General features: G+C 40.6%; 3 protein-coding genes across 8 annotated transcripts in view; 1 reads left to right on the forward strand and 2 right to left on the reverse strand.

Annotated features, from left to right (window-relative positions):
* Positions 1-1,046, reverse strand: part of PHTF2 (putative homeodomain transcription factor 2) — a 127,716-nt gene extending 126,670 nt beyond the window's left edge. For 2 of the 6 annotated variants that reach the window (XM_021102547.1, XM_005667703.3), the window contains exon 1: positions 805-1,046. The gene's annotated coding sequence lies outside the window, so the exon portion shown is untranslated. The remainder of the gene's footprint in view (positions 1-804) is intronic. The other 4 variants (XM_021102550.1, XM_021102541.1, XM_021102549.1 and 1 more) reach the window with 4 other exon arrangements.
* LOC110255565 lies at positions 801-1,412 on the reverse strand. Its single transcript, XM_021063964.1, has 2 exons — positions 1,319-1,412; positions 801-1,285 (listed from the first exon to the last, which is right to left on the reverse strand). Exons 1-2 carry the CDS (start codon positions 1,410-1,412, stop codon positions 801-803), a joined length of 579 nt encoding a protein of 192 aa, XP_020919623.1.
* Positions 1,331-6,940, forward strand: TMEM60 (transmembrane protein 60). Its single transcript, XM_021102551.1, has 2 exons — positions 1,331-1,526; positions 6,252-6,940. The coding sequence occupies exon 2, from the start codon at positions 6,301-6,303 to the stop codon at positions 6,700-6,702; it is 402 nt and encodes a 133-aa protein (XP_020958210.1). The 5' UTR covers positions 1,331-1,526; positions 6,252-6,300; the 3' UTR covers positions 6,703-6,940.

Here is an 18,161-nt window from a genome sequence, read left to right on the forward strand (position 1 = left end):
TTCTCTTTGCCAGGCTAAAAATCAAATGGGTGATAGATTAGTAGCAGAATAATCCCCGAAGTTCTAGGAGGAGGTGTTGCGTTAGAAAGCTAGCCAGGACTCAAAGGAACAATACCAGGACACGGGCTGTCAACATGAGGCAGATAAAAATAAGAAAAGGTGAAGCACGCAGATGTACCGCGGTATTGTTTCCAGACAAGAAATATCCCTTTAAGGCCCATGCCAAGGATTTCAGCACCCGCTCCGCAGTCACTGCTGGAATCAGAAAAACTAAACTGTTGCCCGCCCAGCGCGAGCAGAGCAGGGCAGCGACCCCTCCAGTTGGCTTCCAGCGCGCAGACGCCCCCTCTCCCCGGTCCGCTCCTCCCGCCGCTAGCTGGCCGCTCCCTGCCGACCCCGGCTCCCACCCGATGGCCTCGCACGCCCCCCAGGACCCGACGCACCCCCAACACAGCGCCAGGGGAAGGAAGCAAAGAAGAGGGGCCGCGGGAGCGAGCGGAGAGGCGGGAGGCGGAGCTGGGCTTCGGCCCGTCACCATCAAGACTCGAAGACTGCGCGGGCTCGGGGGGAGGGAGGCTGAGCCTCCGCCACCAGCCAAATGATAGGAGGCGAGAACGGACGACGCCGGAGCGCAGGTGCTGGCGGCTGCCGAAGAATTCAAAGGCGTGGAGGGCGACGCGTTGCCCCAGAGCCCTCACCTCCATCCCACCCGCTGCTGTCCCCCCTCGTCCAGTGCATCCTTCTGTCAGAACCCAACGACCTCCCCACCGCCCGCCCGAGCGCGGAGCTGATGCCAGCTCTTACCGTAGGAGAGGGCGCCTTGCCGCTAGGAGGCGGCTGGGGTGCGCGCGGGAGACACCGAGGCGTGCGACGCCGCCGCCGCGAGAGCTTGAAGAGTCACAACGAAGCTGCCCGCGGGCGCGCTGCCTCCAGAGCCGTCGCCCCACCCCCTCTCCCGCAGGATTTTGCGCCTGAGCCTGCAGTCTCCGCGCGCTGACTGGGAGAGCGAAGGCGGGGCGGGGCGCCCTCGGGGGCGGGGCCGAGCGCTGGCATGCCTGATTGGCAACCATAGGCCCAATGGGGCCACGGACGTTCCAGGCTACGCTTAGACTGACTTTCCTCCCAGCCCGTAGAGGTAGAGAGGCGGGCCCAGTGGCTTCTTTTATTGCCGCCTTTTTGACAAACCCGATCGAACGAAAAAGTCGGTTGGTTTGCACTGGCTGCCGAATGGCCCAATTACCGCAGGGAACAGGGGCCTCTAAAACCAGATTGGCGTCCTCTCTACCTATAGGGTAAGCCCAGGGCGGTCAGACCCTACCCCGGATGTGGGCGCGGCCCTGAGATAGAAGTCCGAGAGCCTTCGCTGTGGTGGTTTGAAGAGGCGGAATCGAGATATTTTTCTTGATTATCATGTGACGGGTTCTGGATTTAATGGGGAAAAAAGTGTGGAAAAGGCCAAGTATCCAAACTGGCGAATTTACTGATCTTTGCGCCCCTCTCCGCTCTCCGGCCAGCTGCGCTGCCAGGTAAGTCCAGGACTCCAATGGGCTGGCATCCCCCCCAAAGGTGCACCCGCCCCCTCGCCTTCCACTACCGCGGCACTGGCATCCCGATGCTTCCGTGGGCCGTGCCGCCGCCCCTCACCCCCTCACACTCCCGGCCTGACACACACATACACCTGCTTGGCATCAGTCCCTGTGTGCATTGTGGATCATATCGTGCAAGGGCTACGTTCATTTGCAAAATGTACTGGGCCCACAGAGCCTAATCGGGGCAGCGAGGGGGGTTCCGGATAGAGAGCCGCTGGCGATCTTAGGCCTTTGAAGACAAAGGGCAAGGATAGTTTAGGAACTATCCTTCTAGGGACAGGTAGGCCCGAAAATCAGTTAGATTGCAAGCAGATCGTTGTTCCTTTGAAGGATGGTCAGGTTGGCCAAGGCTGTTGGAGCAGGAACCTTTCGAAAGTGACTCGCTGTTTAGAGGAATTCTGTCTTGTGGGCTCATTAAGAAAACTGTCTTTGGGATGGGGCGAGTTCACTTCGAAGTGTACTGGCAGTTGCGAGAGAAGGGAAATGAAGGTGGTGTGGCATGCACAATGGACAAATTATCAAGTCCATACACAGCTGTTACTGAGACACTGAACTGTGGACAGGGCCCTTAAGATTTATCATTTAGGAGCAACTTAGGTTTTAACATTGCATAAGGAAGTATATGGACTAATACTTAACTATCTTTCAGGTATCAGAAATAAACCACCTCAAGTGGGAAATGTAGTTGAACAAATTTTTGTTTTGGGGTATGCGACCCCCCCCCTTCTTTAAGGAAAGAGTAGTAGTAGGAAACAAATACAGTAGCATAAATTAACGACAATCTATTTAAAAATTACTGAGGAGTTCCCTTGTGGTGCAGCAGGTTAAGGATCCTGTGTTGTCACTGCAGCAGCTTGAGTCGCAGTCGTGGCACAGGCTGGATCCCTGACCTGAGAACATCTATGTGCTACTGGTGCAGCCCCCACCCCCCCAAAATTAATGAAATTGGGGTTGTATGTCATCACTGTACCCCAGATCCACAATCCTTCAAGCATCATTTAAGTATCTACAGAGTGCATCCTAGTGGAGGGCAGTTTAATAACAGTGCATAGGAAGTTTTGTTGTATCCCACATAACCACAAGACTGCGTTCTTTGCAGCCTTTTCATCTCCAGCATTAAAGTACCTGTGTTGCATGCTGCTACCCTTCCTATGACCAGTTGCTACTCAGTCCTATATGAGGGAAAAAAAAAAAAAAAAAAAAAAAAAAAAAAAAAAAAAAAAAAGCCTGACCCATCCAATGGCTGGCTGATGGAAAAGTTATGTTTAAGCAAGTGTATTATCGTAAACTTTTTAAAGGTCCACAAAAGTGGTCAGATTGGAAATTGGAATTTGGCAAATTCAGTTTACAGTGTGAAATCCACCTGTAGTTTTTAATCAGTATGCACCTCTCCACCTCTTCCAAATTCAGTCCCCCATTCCACTGTGGTAGCCTCTGGCCAAAAAAGAAGACTAGAACAGAAAATGCCTTCTTGGAGTTCCCGTCGTGGCGCAGTGGTTAACGAATCCGACTAGGAACCATGAGGTTGCGGGTTCGGTCCCTGCCCTTGCTCAGTGGGTTAACGATCCGGCGTTGCCATGAGCTGTGGTGTAGGTTGCAGACGCGGCTCGGATCCCGCGTTGCTGTGGCTCTGGCATAGGCCGGTGGCTACAGCTCCGATTCGACTCCTAGCCTGGGAACCTCCATATGCTGCGGGAGCGGCCCAAGAAATAGCAACAACAACAACAAAAAACAAAAAAAAAAAAAAAAAGAAAATGCCTTCTTGGAAGCAAAACATCTGTTTTTTTATACTGCAATATGAAGTATCTGCCAGCAAAGTAAACAAGTTGTGAGCAAGCAGATATATATATAAGGCAAAGAAGGGAGTTAGGAGACTCTTAGGTCACTCTTCAAATAAAACACATACTCTTGCACCATGATAGCCACCCACTGTTTAAAGTAGATATGTAGTAATCAAAGTTAGTGCTAAATTATAATTACTTAAACATGGTAGTCTAGGGCATTTGATTCATCTAGCCAGGTTCTTCAGCTTTTCCTTATTTATTTTCTTGCTATCACTCATGCTTTTGTTACCATTCTCATTACCTTCTGATCTTTTCCTGTACCCATCAAGTGTCCTTCCTCTCTTATCCTGGCTATCACTTCCCAATAGCATATTACCCTCAGTTTATAATCATAGATTCCTCCTTTACTGAAAATTTCTTCTTGAACCTTCCTTTATCAACCTCATTATATGTCATATCTTTCATCTTCTCCACATGTTTCAAAGGAGCAAAATGTTGTCAGCTGTTTGCATTTCATTATCTTCTGTTAACTTGTCACCCAACTTTATGCAACCTGGCTTCTGATTTCCTATACTATTTATCCTTTTTCCAGATAGTCACAAGGTTGATATAAAATTTTTGAATAAGTATGCAACATACTGTAAACCTCTATGTGAAGATTAAATAAGTGCTTATACCTAAGTATTATAGATGAATTCATTCCCAATCAAAATTCCAAGTTTTTAAGAATTAGTAATTTATTTATTTTATTTATTTATTTTTAAATTTTTTCTAGGGCCGAACCCATGGCATATGGAGGTTCCCAGGCTAGGGGTCCAATCGGAGCTATAGCCACCGGCCTGTGCCACAGCCACAGCAATGCAGGACCCGAGCCTCTTCTGCGACCTACACCATAGCTCACGGCAACGCCAGATCCTTAACCCACTGAGCAAAGCCAGGGATTGAACCCACAACCTCATAGTTCCTAGTCGGATGCGTTAACCACTGAGCCACGAAGGGAACTCCAAGAATTAGTAATTTTAGCATTGAAAAAAATGGAAGGGCAAAAGAGTAAGAAAATATTCTGGGAGGAGTACCAGGTATCCCAGAATTGTCCTGATTAATAAATAATTTAGCATCTAATAATCACAAAACATCAAATGCTTTTAAAGTGGTTTCGATTATTGGATAGTAAGTAATATTCATAAGAACATTTTTTTTCATTTTGTCTTTTTAGGGCTGCACCTGAGCCATCTGGAGATTCCCAGGCTAGGGTTTGAATCAGAGCTGTAGCTTCGAGCCTACACTGCAGCAACACAGGATCCAAGCCGTGTCTGCGACCTACACCACGGCTCATGGCAACACTGGATCCATAACCCACTAGATGAGGCCAAGGGATTGAACCCGCCTCCTCATGGGTACTAGCTGGGTTCAGTAAATGCTGAGCCGCAATGGGAACTCCCATAAGAACTTTGATATGAGGAGTTCCTGTCATGGCACAGCAGAAACGAAATCTGACTAGGAACCATAAGGTTGCAGGTTCAATCCCAGGCCTTGCTCAGTGGATTAAGGATCCGATCCGGTGTTACCGTGAACTCTGGTGTAGGTCACAGACGCAGCTCGGATCTGGCATTGCTGTGACTGTGGCGTAGGCCAGCAGCTACAGCTCCGATTAGACCCCTAGCCCAGGAACCTCCATATGCCATGGGTGCGGCCCTAAAAAGACAAAAGACAAAAACAAAAAACTTTGATATAAACATTTAATTTAATGTTTTAATTTAATTAAAAAATGCAAGACTCAGAGTTCCCATTGTGTCTCAGCATGTAAGAACCCAACGTAGTGTCCATGAGGATGAGGGTTCAGTCCCAGGCCTCACTCAGTGGGTTAAGGATCCCATGTTGCCACAAGCTGCAGTGTAGGTCACAAATACAGCTCAGATCCAGCATTGTTATGGCTGTGGTATATACCTACCACTGTAGCTCTGATTCAGCCCCTAACCTAGGAACATCCATATGCCACTGGTGTGGCTAGCATAAGGGGAAAAAAAAAAATGCAAGACTCACAGATTAAGAGAAAACCTATGTGAAAACCCAGTGTTATCAATGTGTTCTATATCATATAACCCAATAACCTCTTTAAATAGGAATTCTACTTAATGTCCTAATTTTTATTAACTGTTCCCTCCTTGTTAAAACTCCCCTAACTCGATACCTCTTCCTTTTTCACTTTTTGAATGCTTTTTCTTTGTACTCCTTGAAATTAATTGAAATTTTATAGGTGTTCAAATGCACAAAGAAAGGTTAAGAACATCCTTGCATTGCAGAAAAAAATATCATGAGTGCCTGGACTTGTGTGACAGCAATGAAAAGAACCAGACTGTTCGAGACTATTTTAAAGGGCTGAGCCTGCAGCACATGGAGGTTCCCAGGCTAGGGGGTCAAACTGGAGCTGCAGCTGCCGGCCTGTGCCACAGCCACAGCCACACCAGATCCTAGCCACATCTGCAGCCTACACTACAGGTCAAGGCGATGCCAAATCCTTAACCCGCTGAGCAACGCCAGGGATCAAACCCGAATCCTCATGGATCCTAGTCAGGTTCGTAACCCACTGATCCACAATAGGAACTCCTGTTCAAGACGTTCTGAATAGAGCTTGTACCCAGTGGATAGACTCAAAATTGTATTTTGTCACAGTTACAAGGAATGATGGATATTGTCAAAGATGGCTACAAATTTTGTAGATTATGAAAGGAAGAATGCTAGAATGTTTTCAAAATTAGGAAGTATGTGCATGGAAAAGATCCAGCTTTGTAAACCAGGAGTAGAAATGTTTTTTGTTTTGTTTTGTTTTGTTTTTTCTGTTATCAAAACTATCATGACTTTTTTTCCTTCTCTTAAGGTATATTTCCCTTTTTTCGACTCTGCAACAGCCTCTTTAAACTGTTTAAATGAGAATGTCCTTGGCTCAGAGAGTACTACTCACCTGGCTTTTCACATTACTCTTCTTGATCATGTTGGTGTTGAAACTGGATGAGAAGGCACCTTGGAACTGGTTCCTCATATTTATTCCAGTCTGGATATTTGATACTATCCTTCTTGTCATGCTGATTGTGAAAATGGCTGGGCGATGTAAGTCTGGCTTTGACCCTCGACATGGATCACACAACATTAAAAAAAAAGCCTGGTACCTGATTGCAATGTTACTTAAATTAGCCTTCTGCCTTGCACTCTGTGCTAAACTGGAACAGTTTACTACCATGAATCTGTCCTATGTCTTCATTCCTTTATGGGCCTTACTAGCAGGGGCTTTGATAGAGCTTGGATATAATGTCTTTTTTGTGAGAGACTGACTTCTAAGGACATCATCCCATTTTATTGTTCTTCAACAAACTATCATTAAAGTGTTCTGAATCCTTGCAAGCTTGAAGAATGCCAGAGAACAGAAAAGTACCAAATGTAATTTTATACTGCTTCCATAAAGAAATCTTGGTGAATCATGGACTTGTAGTCAACCCGAAATTAATTTTCAGAGTTTGAGTTATTAATACCCTTATTGTCCTGTATAAATAAAGTTTGTTTTGGATCTTATTTTTCTACTTGACTCTTGAATCATCTATTGTAAGTATGTGGTTGATATGTTAAGTAAGTAAATATAAAGCCTCTAATCTACATATTTAGGTAGATGTTTAATAGATCATAGCCCCGTTACAACCAAAGTATATAAATGGTCATTTGTGCTTTTAAATTATGAAGGGAAAAACCTAGTTACTGAAGTAATTAGGGGTGCCACTTAATGTTTACATTCAGAAAGAATCTGAGAGTATGACAGTTTCTTATCCAGGCTAGGATCATTGTTACCTCTGCCTTCTATTGGAAACAAATAAACTAGAGGTAGCATATTAAAACAGAGCAGAAGCTTGCTTCTTCCTAATGTTACGGGAACCATACCTCCCAGTTACGTCAGTTCAGGCTAGTTTATGCCCGTTGTCCTAGCGTCTCAAGGAGTTACTTCCCTTTTCATTCTTAGAAGCTTGAGAAATTACTTAGACAGTTCCACTGAAGCATTGGTGGCAGTACAAGAATCCCAAAGTCTTTAAGTGTCTTAAAACCCTAAAGCAGGGTGACTGTTCTTGCCCTATGCAGCCCTCACTTAGCTTTGGGAGTATCTAATGTGGTATTTTGTTCATTTTTAAAATATCTAACAAAGTGATTCCTGGTTGCTAACACTTGAGAAGATTGCTTAAATGCAGCGTTTTGGTCTAGTTCTCCTTTTAAAGACCAATAACATGACAGAGTTCAGCAACAACAAATTAATAGAACTTTGAAACCACAGAGCTAGACTAAATAAATAAAAACTAATCAATTAAAAATGTTTTCCTCTCTTATAATTAGTATATATTAGGATTCTGGGTATGTAAGAAATAGGATTAAGGACAGATCAGAAGGGGAACATTGTTCTAAGACTTAATCAGGTATTCCTAATTCAATTGAAAGATCTAAACTATTTGGTCTCTGGAGTCTATTACTAGATATATTTAAAGTAAAAAAAAAAGGTTTCATCTCTATGAGAAACCAGACAGTAGGGTTTTAGAGTTTATAAAAACCTGTATTCATGAAAATATCATCTAAGTATAATTTCTCATAGGGAAAAGGAAAAGGCATAGCATCACATGCAAACAATCAGCTAGCCCAGGAGGCAGCAATATATATATATATATTTTTTTTTTTCTTCTTTTCTTTTTGCCTTTTCTAGGGCTGCACCCATGGCATATGGAGGTTCCCAGGCTAGGGGTCTAATTGAAGCTGTAGCCACCAGCCTACTCCAGAGCCACAGCAATGCAGGATCAGAGCTGTGTCTGCAACCTACACCACAGCTCACAGCAATGCCAGATCCTTAACCCATTGAGTAAGGCCAGGAATCGAATCCACAACCTCATGGTTCCTAGTCAGATTCGCTAACCACAGCACCACGACGGGAACTCCAGCAAAATATTTCTGTACGGGACTATATAGTAAATATTTTAAGCTTTGTGGGCCATATGTTTTGTGTCACAACTATTCAATTCAGTTCTTGTGGAAAGAAAGCAGCCATAGGCTGTGGCAGTGTTCCAATTAAACTATAGACAGGAGTTCCTGTTGCAGTGCAGTGGAAACGCATCTAGCTAGGAACCATGAGATTGCAGGCTACCCTGGCCTCTCTCAGTGGGTTAAGGATTCAGCGTTGCTGTGAGCTTTGGTGTAGGTTGCAGACTAGGCTAGGATCTGGCATTTTACTGTGGCTGTGGTGTAGGCCGGTGACTACAGCTCCTCCGATTGGACCCCTAGCCTGGGAACCTCGATATGCTGTAAGTGTGGCCCTAAAAAGACCAAAAAAAAAAAAAAAAAAAAAAAATATATATATATATATATATATATATATGGACAATGACATCTAAATCTTGTATTATTTCCACATATTAAAATATACTTTTGATTTTTGTTTCAATTATTTAAAAATCTTTCTTTAAAATAAAAATAAAAACCATTCTTGCCTACATACATTGCCTACATTCTTGCCTAAAAAGGAGGTAGTAGTCTAGATATGGCCCAAAGGCAGTAGTTTGCTGACCCTGAGCTAGGCCATAAAATACAGAAATTCTTTATGACATTGATAAGCGGGAAGGTGGGATGGATCTCCAAGGAAAGAAGAGAGAAAGTGGGGAAGAATTATATGTAAAAGGCAACACGATAACCAACACATGTGGATCAATCAGTTGTAATAGTATATGAAAGATTTCTACAAAGTAGAACTCTTCTAACAATTTGGTATACTGCTATACTAAATAAACAACTTGAAGCAGCAATAAAAGTGCTTTCCCCTTTCGGACACCAATTCAGATACTTTTTTTTTCACCACACCACCAAGGAACTAACCCAGTTCTGACACTATCTACCTGGAGATAGCATCAGATATCACAGGTTAAGAGAGGGTTCATTCCCAGAAGACTGCACCTGCTCCCCCATCCCCTCACAACTTCAGATGCCAATCACAAATTCAGGTTGTCACCTTGCTTCTGACCTACCAGCTATATAGATTGGAGGTTTCCATGAACTTCTCCTTGGGTTTGATTAATTTGATAGAACAGCTCACAAAAGTCAGAGAAATATTTTATTAGAACAGTAGTTTATTATAACAGGACTTATCTCAGGAACAGCCAGATAGAAGAGATTCATATGGCAGGGTATGGGAGGGGTACAGAGGTTCCATGCTCTCTGAGCACACCACTCTTCTTCTATCTTCTCATGTTCACCAACCTGGAACCTCTCTGAACCCTGTCCTTTTTTTGGATTTTATGGAGACTTGAATATATAAACCATTAGCCACTGGTGATTGAACTCAATATCCAGGTCTTCTCTTCTGAGGAAGTGGGAGGGACTAAAAGTTCCAATTTTGTTTTTCTTTTTTGGTTGCACCAGCAACGTGCACAAGTTTGGGGCCAGGAACTGAACCCACACCACAGAAATGACAATACTGAATCCTTAACCCCCTGAGCCACCAGGGAACTCCCTCTAACACGTTAATCACTTGGTTGGTTCCCCTGACAACCAGCCCAAATCCTTAGGTTACCTAGGAGCTTTCTAAAAGTTTGCTCATTAACATAGATCAGAAGACACCTGGAGTCCTCTCGTGGGGCCTTAGGTTAAGGATCCTGCATTGTTACTGCACAGCAGCTTGGGCCACTTGCTGTAGTGCTGATCTGATCCCTGGCCCAGGAATTTCCACGTGCTGAGGTCACATTTATCACACTTATCATTTGGGAAATTCCAAGGGTGTCCATTTCTGTGCCAGGAACAGGGATGAAGACCAGATACATATTTCTTATAAATTACAGTATCACAGCCTCAATAGTTGGAATACACTTAAAAACATTAAGTAATGAAAGAGAAGTTACGCTTGCAGATGGAAAGAGCAAACTAATAGGCTAATACATAAACAATAAGAATTGCAGGGAAATACGTTCCTAGGTTTTAGTTATAGGACTTCCTTTATAATACAGAGATGTTTATTGATGGTGTTTATAAAAAGAACATACTGCCTTAAGAAATAAACTTAAACTTGAAAGGTTCTTAGTGAAGCTATTAATTCCAGATCAACATGGACAAGTAGCAACTTGATCTGTTTGGGCAAATATTTATCAATAATTCTGAATACAGCAACTTGTGAACAAAATAACTTTTTTTTTTTTTTTTTTGTCTTTTGTTGTTGTTGCTATTTCTTGGGCCGCTCCCGCGGCATATGGAGGTTCCCAGGCTAGGGGTTGAATCAGAGCTGTAGCCACCGGCCTACGCCAGAGCCACAGCAACGCGGGATCCGAACCGCGTCTGCAACCTACACCACAGCTCACGGCAACGCCGGATTGTTAACCCACTGAGCAAGGGCAGGGACCGAACCCGCAACCTCATGGTTCCTAGTCGGATTTGTTAACCACTGCGCCACGACGGGAACTCCCAAAATAACTTTTTATAAGAAAATATGGAGAGTAGGAAATAGATACTCGAAGGATCCATAACTTATTCAACAATATTTCATGAACACAGCGGCCATATGTAGTTGGCACCACCCATCACCACATAAAACATGACCACAAATCCACCAATGGAGAGCTTTGAAGCATTCAGAAAAATAGCTGCATAAAGCTTGAAGAAGTAGAGATCCACCTTTGGGCTATAATTTTAAAGTTTATTAACCTTACTAAATTTCGTCATCTGGTTTTTACTTTTTCACAGCACAGTAATAAGTAATGAGGAAATGATGTTGATTAATGAACATTAGTGATGGCCAAAAAAGGAGAGGAAACCACAGAACCACTTTCATGTAAAGGCAGGCATATTACTATCCACCTACATCATCAAGACAAGTAAGTTACTTCTCTTTATTGAGAGGAAAGTTACTAGTTTTTATTAGCATTATAGTAGATACCAAGTAAGTTTCCTTTAACCTTGACTGATCGTGTTTACACAGTAAACATCCCTCTTCCTCAAAGTATTATTGGTATCCTTATAATTCATGACTTAGTGAAGGAATAATGATGGAAAAACTAAAGCCCAGATAAATGAAATGAAATTAGCCCCTGGTCATCGGCAAATGGGGAAGCTTAACTCCAAATGCTATTTCCATAAATAGGTTTCTTACTGAAGAAGAAAAAAAAAGGGATCAAAAGAAGATACCAGTTATCAAATGCTAGATAAACACTGGGTTAAACTATTTTATGAGACGGAATACACTTCAACATTTTACTCTCATTTTGCTTTCCCTGTATTCAGGTTAGCCAATCATACAATAATCATACTGGTAATCTTATACTACAAAGCAAATTTACTACTGCTATAATCTATACACTACAAACACAAATTTATAATTCACTCACATCAGGAAAAAGCACGATTTTGTGACACGATTTTGAACCGTTAGCCCTGAGCAAAATAGTGAACTAGGAAAAAGTTTGTTTTTGATATCCTGCCTCCATCATACCTCGCTTTTGAACCCTTGATGAAACTTTTTCCTTATCCCAGATGCCTATCCTTTGCCAAAATTGGAGATAGGAATATACAGAAGAGATGTGAGGAAGATGTGAAATGATGAGGGTGACCCAGAACACAGCTCTTCTACTGTTTTTACTGTGTTAATTCCTGGATCAGAAGATAACATGGTATGCCAAGCACTGCACTAGGTAATCTTTTGGCATATTCTGTCTTTAATTTTCAGTACCAATTAACGCAAAAGGTATTACCCTGTATTTTATAGATGAGTAATACAGCATAAGTGAGGAAATTTTTCAGCATTATAAAAGTGTACTATCCCCTTTTAATGACCCATAGCTGTGCTGCTACAAATGCCCTCAGTACATATATCATCTCAATGAAATGGCTTTACAGAAGTTTGTGAAAATGTCCCACTCCCACGCATGCAACAAAATAAAGACAAGGAAAACTATTACATGTTATTATCATGCTTCAACATATCAATAGGGAAAACAACACAAGGTTAATCAGAATACCTCTCTGACAACCAGATAACTGGACTTTATCTTGCCAAATGAGACACTGGAATAACTAAATTCTGCTTTAGACTATGAGGTATTAATATGCTACTTAAATTATATTTGCTATTTTAATCATTTTAGTTAAAATTTATTCCTTATTTGTAATAATTTTCAGTGTATCTCTAGTTGAAGGAAAAAAAGTTACTTTACAAGTATAAATATCTTTACAATACTTACTCTCTCCACATAGTCCATTGGGCCTAAATATCTAATAGTGGGCTTCTTAAATTTTTTCTTTAAGACTGTAGTAAGCACAAAATAGAAAATTGGTCTCTTTGTAGTTCCTGCTGATTTTTCTCCATTTTTCTTCCTGTTGCAATTCTAGGATTACATTATTAATTTAAAAGCCAGAGACCAATTTTAAATTATAGAAGCCTATATAATTTTTTCTCACCCCAATAAAGTTAAGGTTAAACTTTTGTTCTTCAAATATTTGTTGAATACCTAGGGTGTGCCATATATTAGGTATTGTGGATACAAAGGGATAAAGAAAAATTGCAACTTCTAGCCTGAAGTTTAGCTGGAGACTGACATGCACTTAACTAATGTATGTATGTTAAATGATGTGAAGAAAGGATACAATAGAAGTTCCCATTGTGGTTCAGTGGTAATGAAACCGACTGGTATCCATGAGGATGCTGGTTCGACCCCTGGGCCCACTCAGTGTGTTAAGGATCCAGTGTTGCCAAGAGCTGCATTGTAGGCTGCAGACTTGGCTTGGATCTGGCATTGCTGCAGCTCTGATTCAAACCCTAGCCTGGGAACATCCATATGCCACAGATGCCTTAAAAAAAAAAAGGATCTAAGAGACAAGAAATTGACTTTATACTAAGTAAGGAGACAGATGGAGTAGATGAGGTCAATAAAGGATACACAGAAGAGATGATGTTTAACTGGAGTTTTGAAGATAGAAGTAAGATTTCATGTTGTATTCCAGGCAGAGATTTTCCCCAGCAAAGGCAAAGGATTTTAAAAGTACACAAAGGAAATGGCAAGTACTGATAAAGTTGAAAACTGCGCACATCACATGGAAGAGATTGTGATAGATGAGGCTTGGAAGAATGGCCAAGTCATAAAGGCTCTTTGGAGCTATGGGATATTTCTAATGAGAAGAGTAGCAATCATACATGTCTTAGAAAGGTTAATCTGATGGTAACATAATGGAATAGAATGGGGGTAGGGGCAGAGGACTGGAGGCAACCCAGAACATTTTATGCTTTTTTTTTTTTTCTTTTCTTTTCACAGTCGCGCCTGTGGCATATGGAAGTTCCTGGGCTAGGGATCAAAACAGAGATCTGCAGCTGAGGCCTATGCCACAGCCACAGCAACACCAGATCAGAGCCACATCTGTGACCTACACCACAGTTCATGGCAACGCTGGATCCTTAACCCACTGAGTGAGGCCAGGGATCAAGCTGCATCCTTATGGTGACAATGCCAGGTCCTTAATACCACAACAGGAACTCCATTTTACGCTACTTTAAGAGTCCAAGTGAGATAAACATCTACTGTGACTGTGAACATCTATTATAACAAGAGGAGTAGACAAATATAAACATTTCTAGAGTCATCTCAAGAAAATTTCATGATACATTATACAGTTGATCCCTGAACAATGCAGGGGTTAGGAGGGCTCATGATGTCAAAAATCCACCTGTAACTTTACAATTTGCCCTCCAGCCTTCTATATCTGAGGTTCTGCATTCTCAGATTCAACAAACAACAGACTGTGTACTTCTGCAGTATATACTTGTTGAAAAATATGAAAAATATTGCAGTTCAAACCCATGTTGTTCAAGGGTCAACCGTACACAGAGGAAAAGCTAGAGAAAACAGATTACCATGGGTTAACTGTGTAGAGAGAATGGACCAACAACCAAACTAAGAGGGAATGAACAGCTGATTCTTGGGGTGCAAGGGAGAAGAGAATAATTTCTATTTGATAATATGGATCATTAAAGATTAACTGAGAAACTAAAGCTGACTGAAGTCAGAGGGTCGTGAAGATAATTCAGGGAAAAAGCATAGACCTGAAGGAAAGAATCATAGAGACTAACTTAAATAGTGGTAGACAAGTAAAAGAAGCCATTCAGGAAAACCACAACAGGTCATATTGGGTCTTAAGGAGTAAATGATTGATAACAAATATAGCAAGGATTAAACAGAAGTATTAAGAAATGCTTAATACTTCTGGACTTGGCAATCAAAACTTGACTTTTGAGAAAATCATTTCAGCTGAGTGATTAAATTTTGAGGACTAAAGTGAAATTGTAGTGAGATGAAGTGAAGGCAGACAGATTTCCAAGGACTTTGTCAGGACTGAACAAGAACATAAACAAAAGTCAGACTCAAGAGAACGGTTTTTTTGTTTGCTTGTTTGTTCGTAAAGAAGACAGACTTGAGTTTTTCACATAAAAATCTGACTCAGTTGAGAACAAATTTCAAATGAAGAGAAAACTTGGCAAGGCAGGGATTTAACTGTCTAAATAGCATTTTCAGCACTGTTTATGCAAAATATTTGCAACTGCATTTGCAACCTGCATTGACCTGCCTCTGAGCCTGTAGTCTTCAGTAGTACAAAAGCAGTGAACTTTATAGGAAAGTGTAGATTTAACATTTTAAATACATAAATGCATAAATTCTAAATTTCAAAATGTATAGAAGGATCCACAGTTTTCATATTTTAATAGCGCAGTTTTTGGAAGGTAGTTAATAGTAATAAAGCATACAAGTAGTATTAATTTCTAGTTAATATAATTGTTTCCCACATTTTGTTAGCTCATTCACATTCCCAGATTGGGTCTGAAGTCCTAGAAGAGAACTAATCTAAAATGCAAGATGTTTTCCCCCTCCTTTCCATGCTCTGCCAGAAGAAATATGATACACATCTGTAAACTTAAAAAGTAAAGACATCTCTGCTTTTAGGCTCCTTGTGCCTAACATTCTAAAAAGCTAACATTCCCATGTGCAATATGCAGTGGGTTACAAGAAAAACTGAAAAGAAGAGCCAGGATGGAGAGAAAAGCAAATTATACTTCTCCTGAGTTGTCCTCTTTAATTTTCTTATCTGAGGTATACTGTCAGTGCCAATCATATCAAAGGTAACTCATGAAAATAGCACATTCCAAAACCAGTAAATTTTGCTTACATATCAAAGTAGTTAAACAGAAAAAAGAAAGATTAAGAAAGACCAATGCATTCTACCACACTAAACAATGGCACTTTTGCCCTCCCCTCCTGGGATAGAAACAGTCATCTCTAGAGGAAAGGGAGGTGATTTACCATGCCATCCCAGCACCCATACCTTACTAGTTTAGTGACCTTGTTCAAGGTAATCTTCAATATTCTTCTCTGTTGGCATAAGTCAATTTTTGCTAATTAGTTTTTAAGACGAAAAACAATTTTCAGATTGGAATCACTCTCAAGATCTTATGGTTTCTCCTGAAGCTCGATAAACAAGAACTTTTAAAGATAACGAGATGAAAGTAAAACATCAAATATAAGAAAATAATTACAAGGAGTTCCCATCGTGACTCAGCAGAAATGAATCCGACTAGGAACCAGGAGGTTGCGGGTTCGACCCCTGGCGCTCAATGGGTTAAGGCTCTGGCGTCGCCGTGAGTGAGCTGTGGTGTAGGTCAAAGACTTGGCTCGGATACCGGATACCGGGTTGCTGTGCTGTAGCTCCGATTCGACCCCTAGCCTGGGAACCTCCATATGCAGCGGTGCAGCCCTCAAAAGACAAAAAGACAAAAAAAAAAAAAGAAAGAAAAGAATTACAAAACAAAGGTTAAAAGGTTATGGTTATCAATTTTAGCATTTATTGAAAGGTGGAAGACAAGGAAAGTTTCTCTCAAATCTCAAATATAACTCTTGCACTTTTGCTAAATGCAAAATGAACTGAGCTATTTCTTTACATGACAGTAAAATTATCAAAAAAAGAAATGAATCCAAATTTACCAAAACATTGCTAATCTATTATTTACAAAGATGATTTTACCTGCCATAAGTATTTGGGGAAAACCTCTTTTACACTCAGAAATACTAATGAAACACCTTGAATACTTAAACACCCCCTCCCCACCCCCGCAAAGTTACAGAATGGATTACAAGTGAATATATGTGGAATCAAACAGTATTTTCAATAATCTTACACTTAAACACACACACACACACACACACACACACACCACACACACAAAGTGTTGTGCTAGATCAACCTAATCTTTATTTAAGGTCAATAGCTGTAGCGACAAAGAAGATAATCAATATGGCTTTAGTAAAGTTTTCAACTAAATATCACAAATGCTTAACTCTTTTGATAGCTAAACAGCTAACCTGAGTATGGAATATACATTACTTAGTAAAAGCTTATGAACAAAAATAATTAAAAAGGAAAAAAACCACTTTAGCAGACACCACTGAGGTACCTTAGTTTTTTCTCCATAAAGGTCTGTATAGCAATTTAATAATGTACATAATGACTGATTATTCTTTATAGTATGAGATCATATAGAAACTATATCTTAAGTGCTTTATTATTCTGGTCCAAGAAATTGAAAATAACAGCAAAAAAATTGTGTTCAGATAAAGAACCGGAATGTACTAATGAGAAAACCATTAATATAATGCAGTATTGAAATAAAAATTATTTGTATGTAACAAAGGTAGCCAGCAAGTTCTCAGAACACATCTGAGAATTTTAAAATTATAACCCGTAAGACTGGAACATAAGCATTATTCAAGGTGATAAGGCTGTGATCTTGAAAAATGAGCCCACTTACTTATATTTCACCTTCATAGAGATGTAAGCATTTTACAAAACAATTAAATTTTCGAAATCTGGAGAAGTTTGACTATAGGTTATATAGGAACTACTCCTAAAAGCAACCACTCTGATTGTTTTACATATGTCTTTAAGTTAACAGTTTAAGGCTCATATATCTTGAGAGAAACCCAAAAAACATTTTATTATGATATGGTCTCATATATGTATGTGTATGACCCTGGAAGATTGGAACTAAAACAAATCTTGTTAAATATGTCACCTTTCACTTAGAAAAACTTAAACATTTTAACGATATCCCCATCTAATTTTCAATACTGGTTTGTATATAAACTTTTGCCTCCCAAAAAGGTAGGTGCAAATACATAAATTTAGCTTAAAATAGAAGCTTAACGTACTGAGGAACAGGATGAGAAAGCAACATGTAAAACAAAATCTCTATTTACATTTTCATGATTTACACATTTCTTATCCCATAATTTTTATGTTGCAAATACACTGATTTCCTACAAACCTCTGAGATTTCTTACAATATTTGCCTACCCTTTTTAAATTGGAGGCCAGAAATGACATCATTGTTGCAGTTTATTTTTTCTAGTGAAATGCCTTTAAGTGGCTTCTCCTTAATCACAGAGATAAGAAGTTTTATGGGTACCACAAATGAGGCCAGAGCAGAAACCAATGCAATAGGAATAGCAACACTAGCTGAAAAGGCAGCACAAACAACCGCAAGTGAAAGACATCAACCAAAGTATGAGCTCAGAAAAATACCAAATACAAGTAAAACAGATTTGCCAAAAAAGATTTCCTAACATTGAACCACACCTTATTTGACTTTTAATTACAGTAGTGAAAGCAATCTAAACAGCACTGAAGCCCATTATTGAAAAAAATTTGTTTTTTATAATCATCTTTAGGGAGGCATTGGCAATCTTGTTTC

Source organism: Sus scrofa, chromosome 9, assembly GCF_000003025.6.
Source record: "Sus scrofa isolate TJ Tabasco breed Duroc chromosome 9, Sscrofa11.1, whole genome shotgun sequence".
Taxonomy (NCBI): Eukaryota; Metazoa; Chordata; class Mammalia; order Artiodactyla; family Suidae; genus Sus; species Sus scrofa.

Coding starts and splice junctions, on each gene's coding strand:
- TMEM60 (XM_021102551.1), top strand. CDS start 6,301: ATGAGAATGTCCTTGGCTCAGAGAGTACTACTCACCTGGCTTTTCACA.
- LOC110255565 (XM_021063964.1), bottom strand. CDS start 1,412: ATGATAATCAAGAAAAATATCTCGATTCCGCCTCTTCAAACCACCACA. Junction 1,286..1,318: donor GGGCCGCGCCCACATCCGGG/GTAGGGTCTGAC, acceptor CTTACCCTATAG/GTAGAGAGGACGCCAATCTG.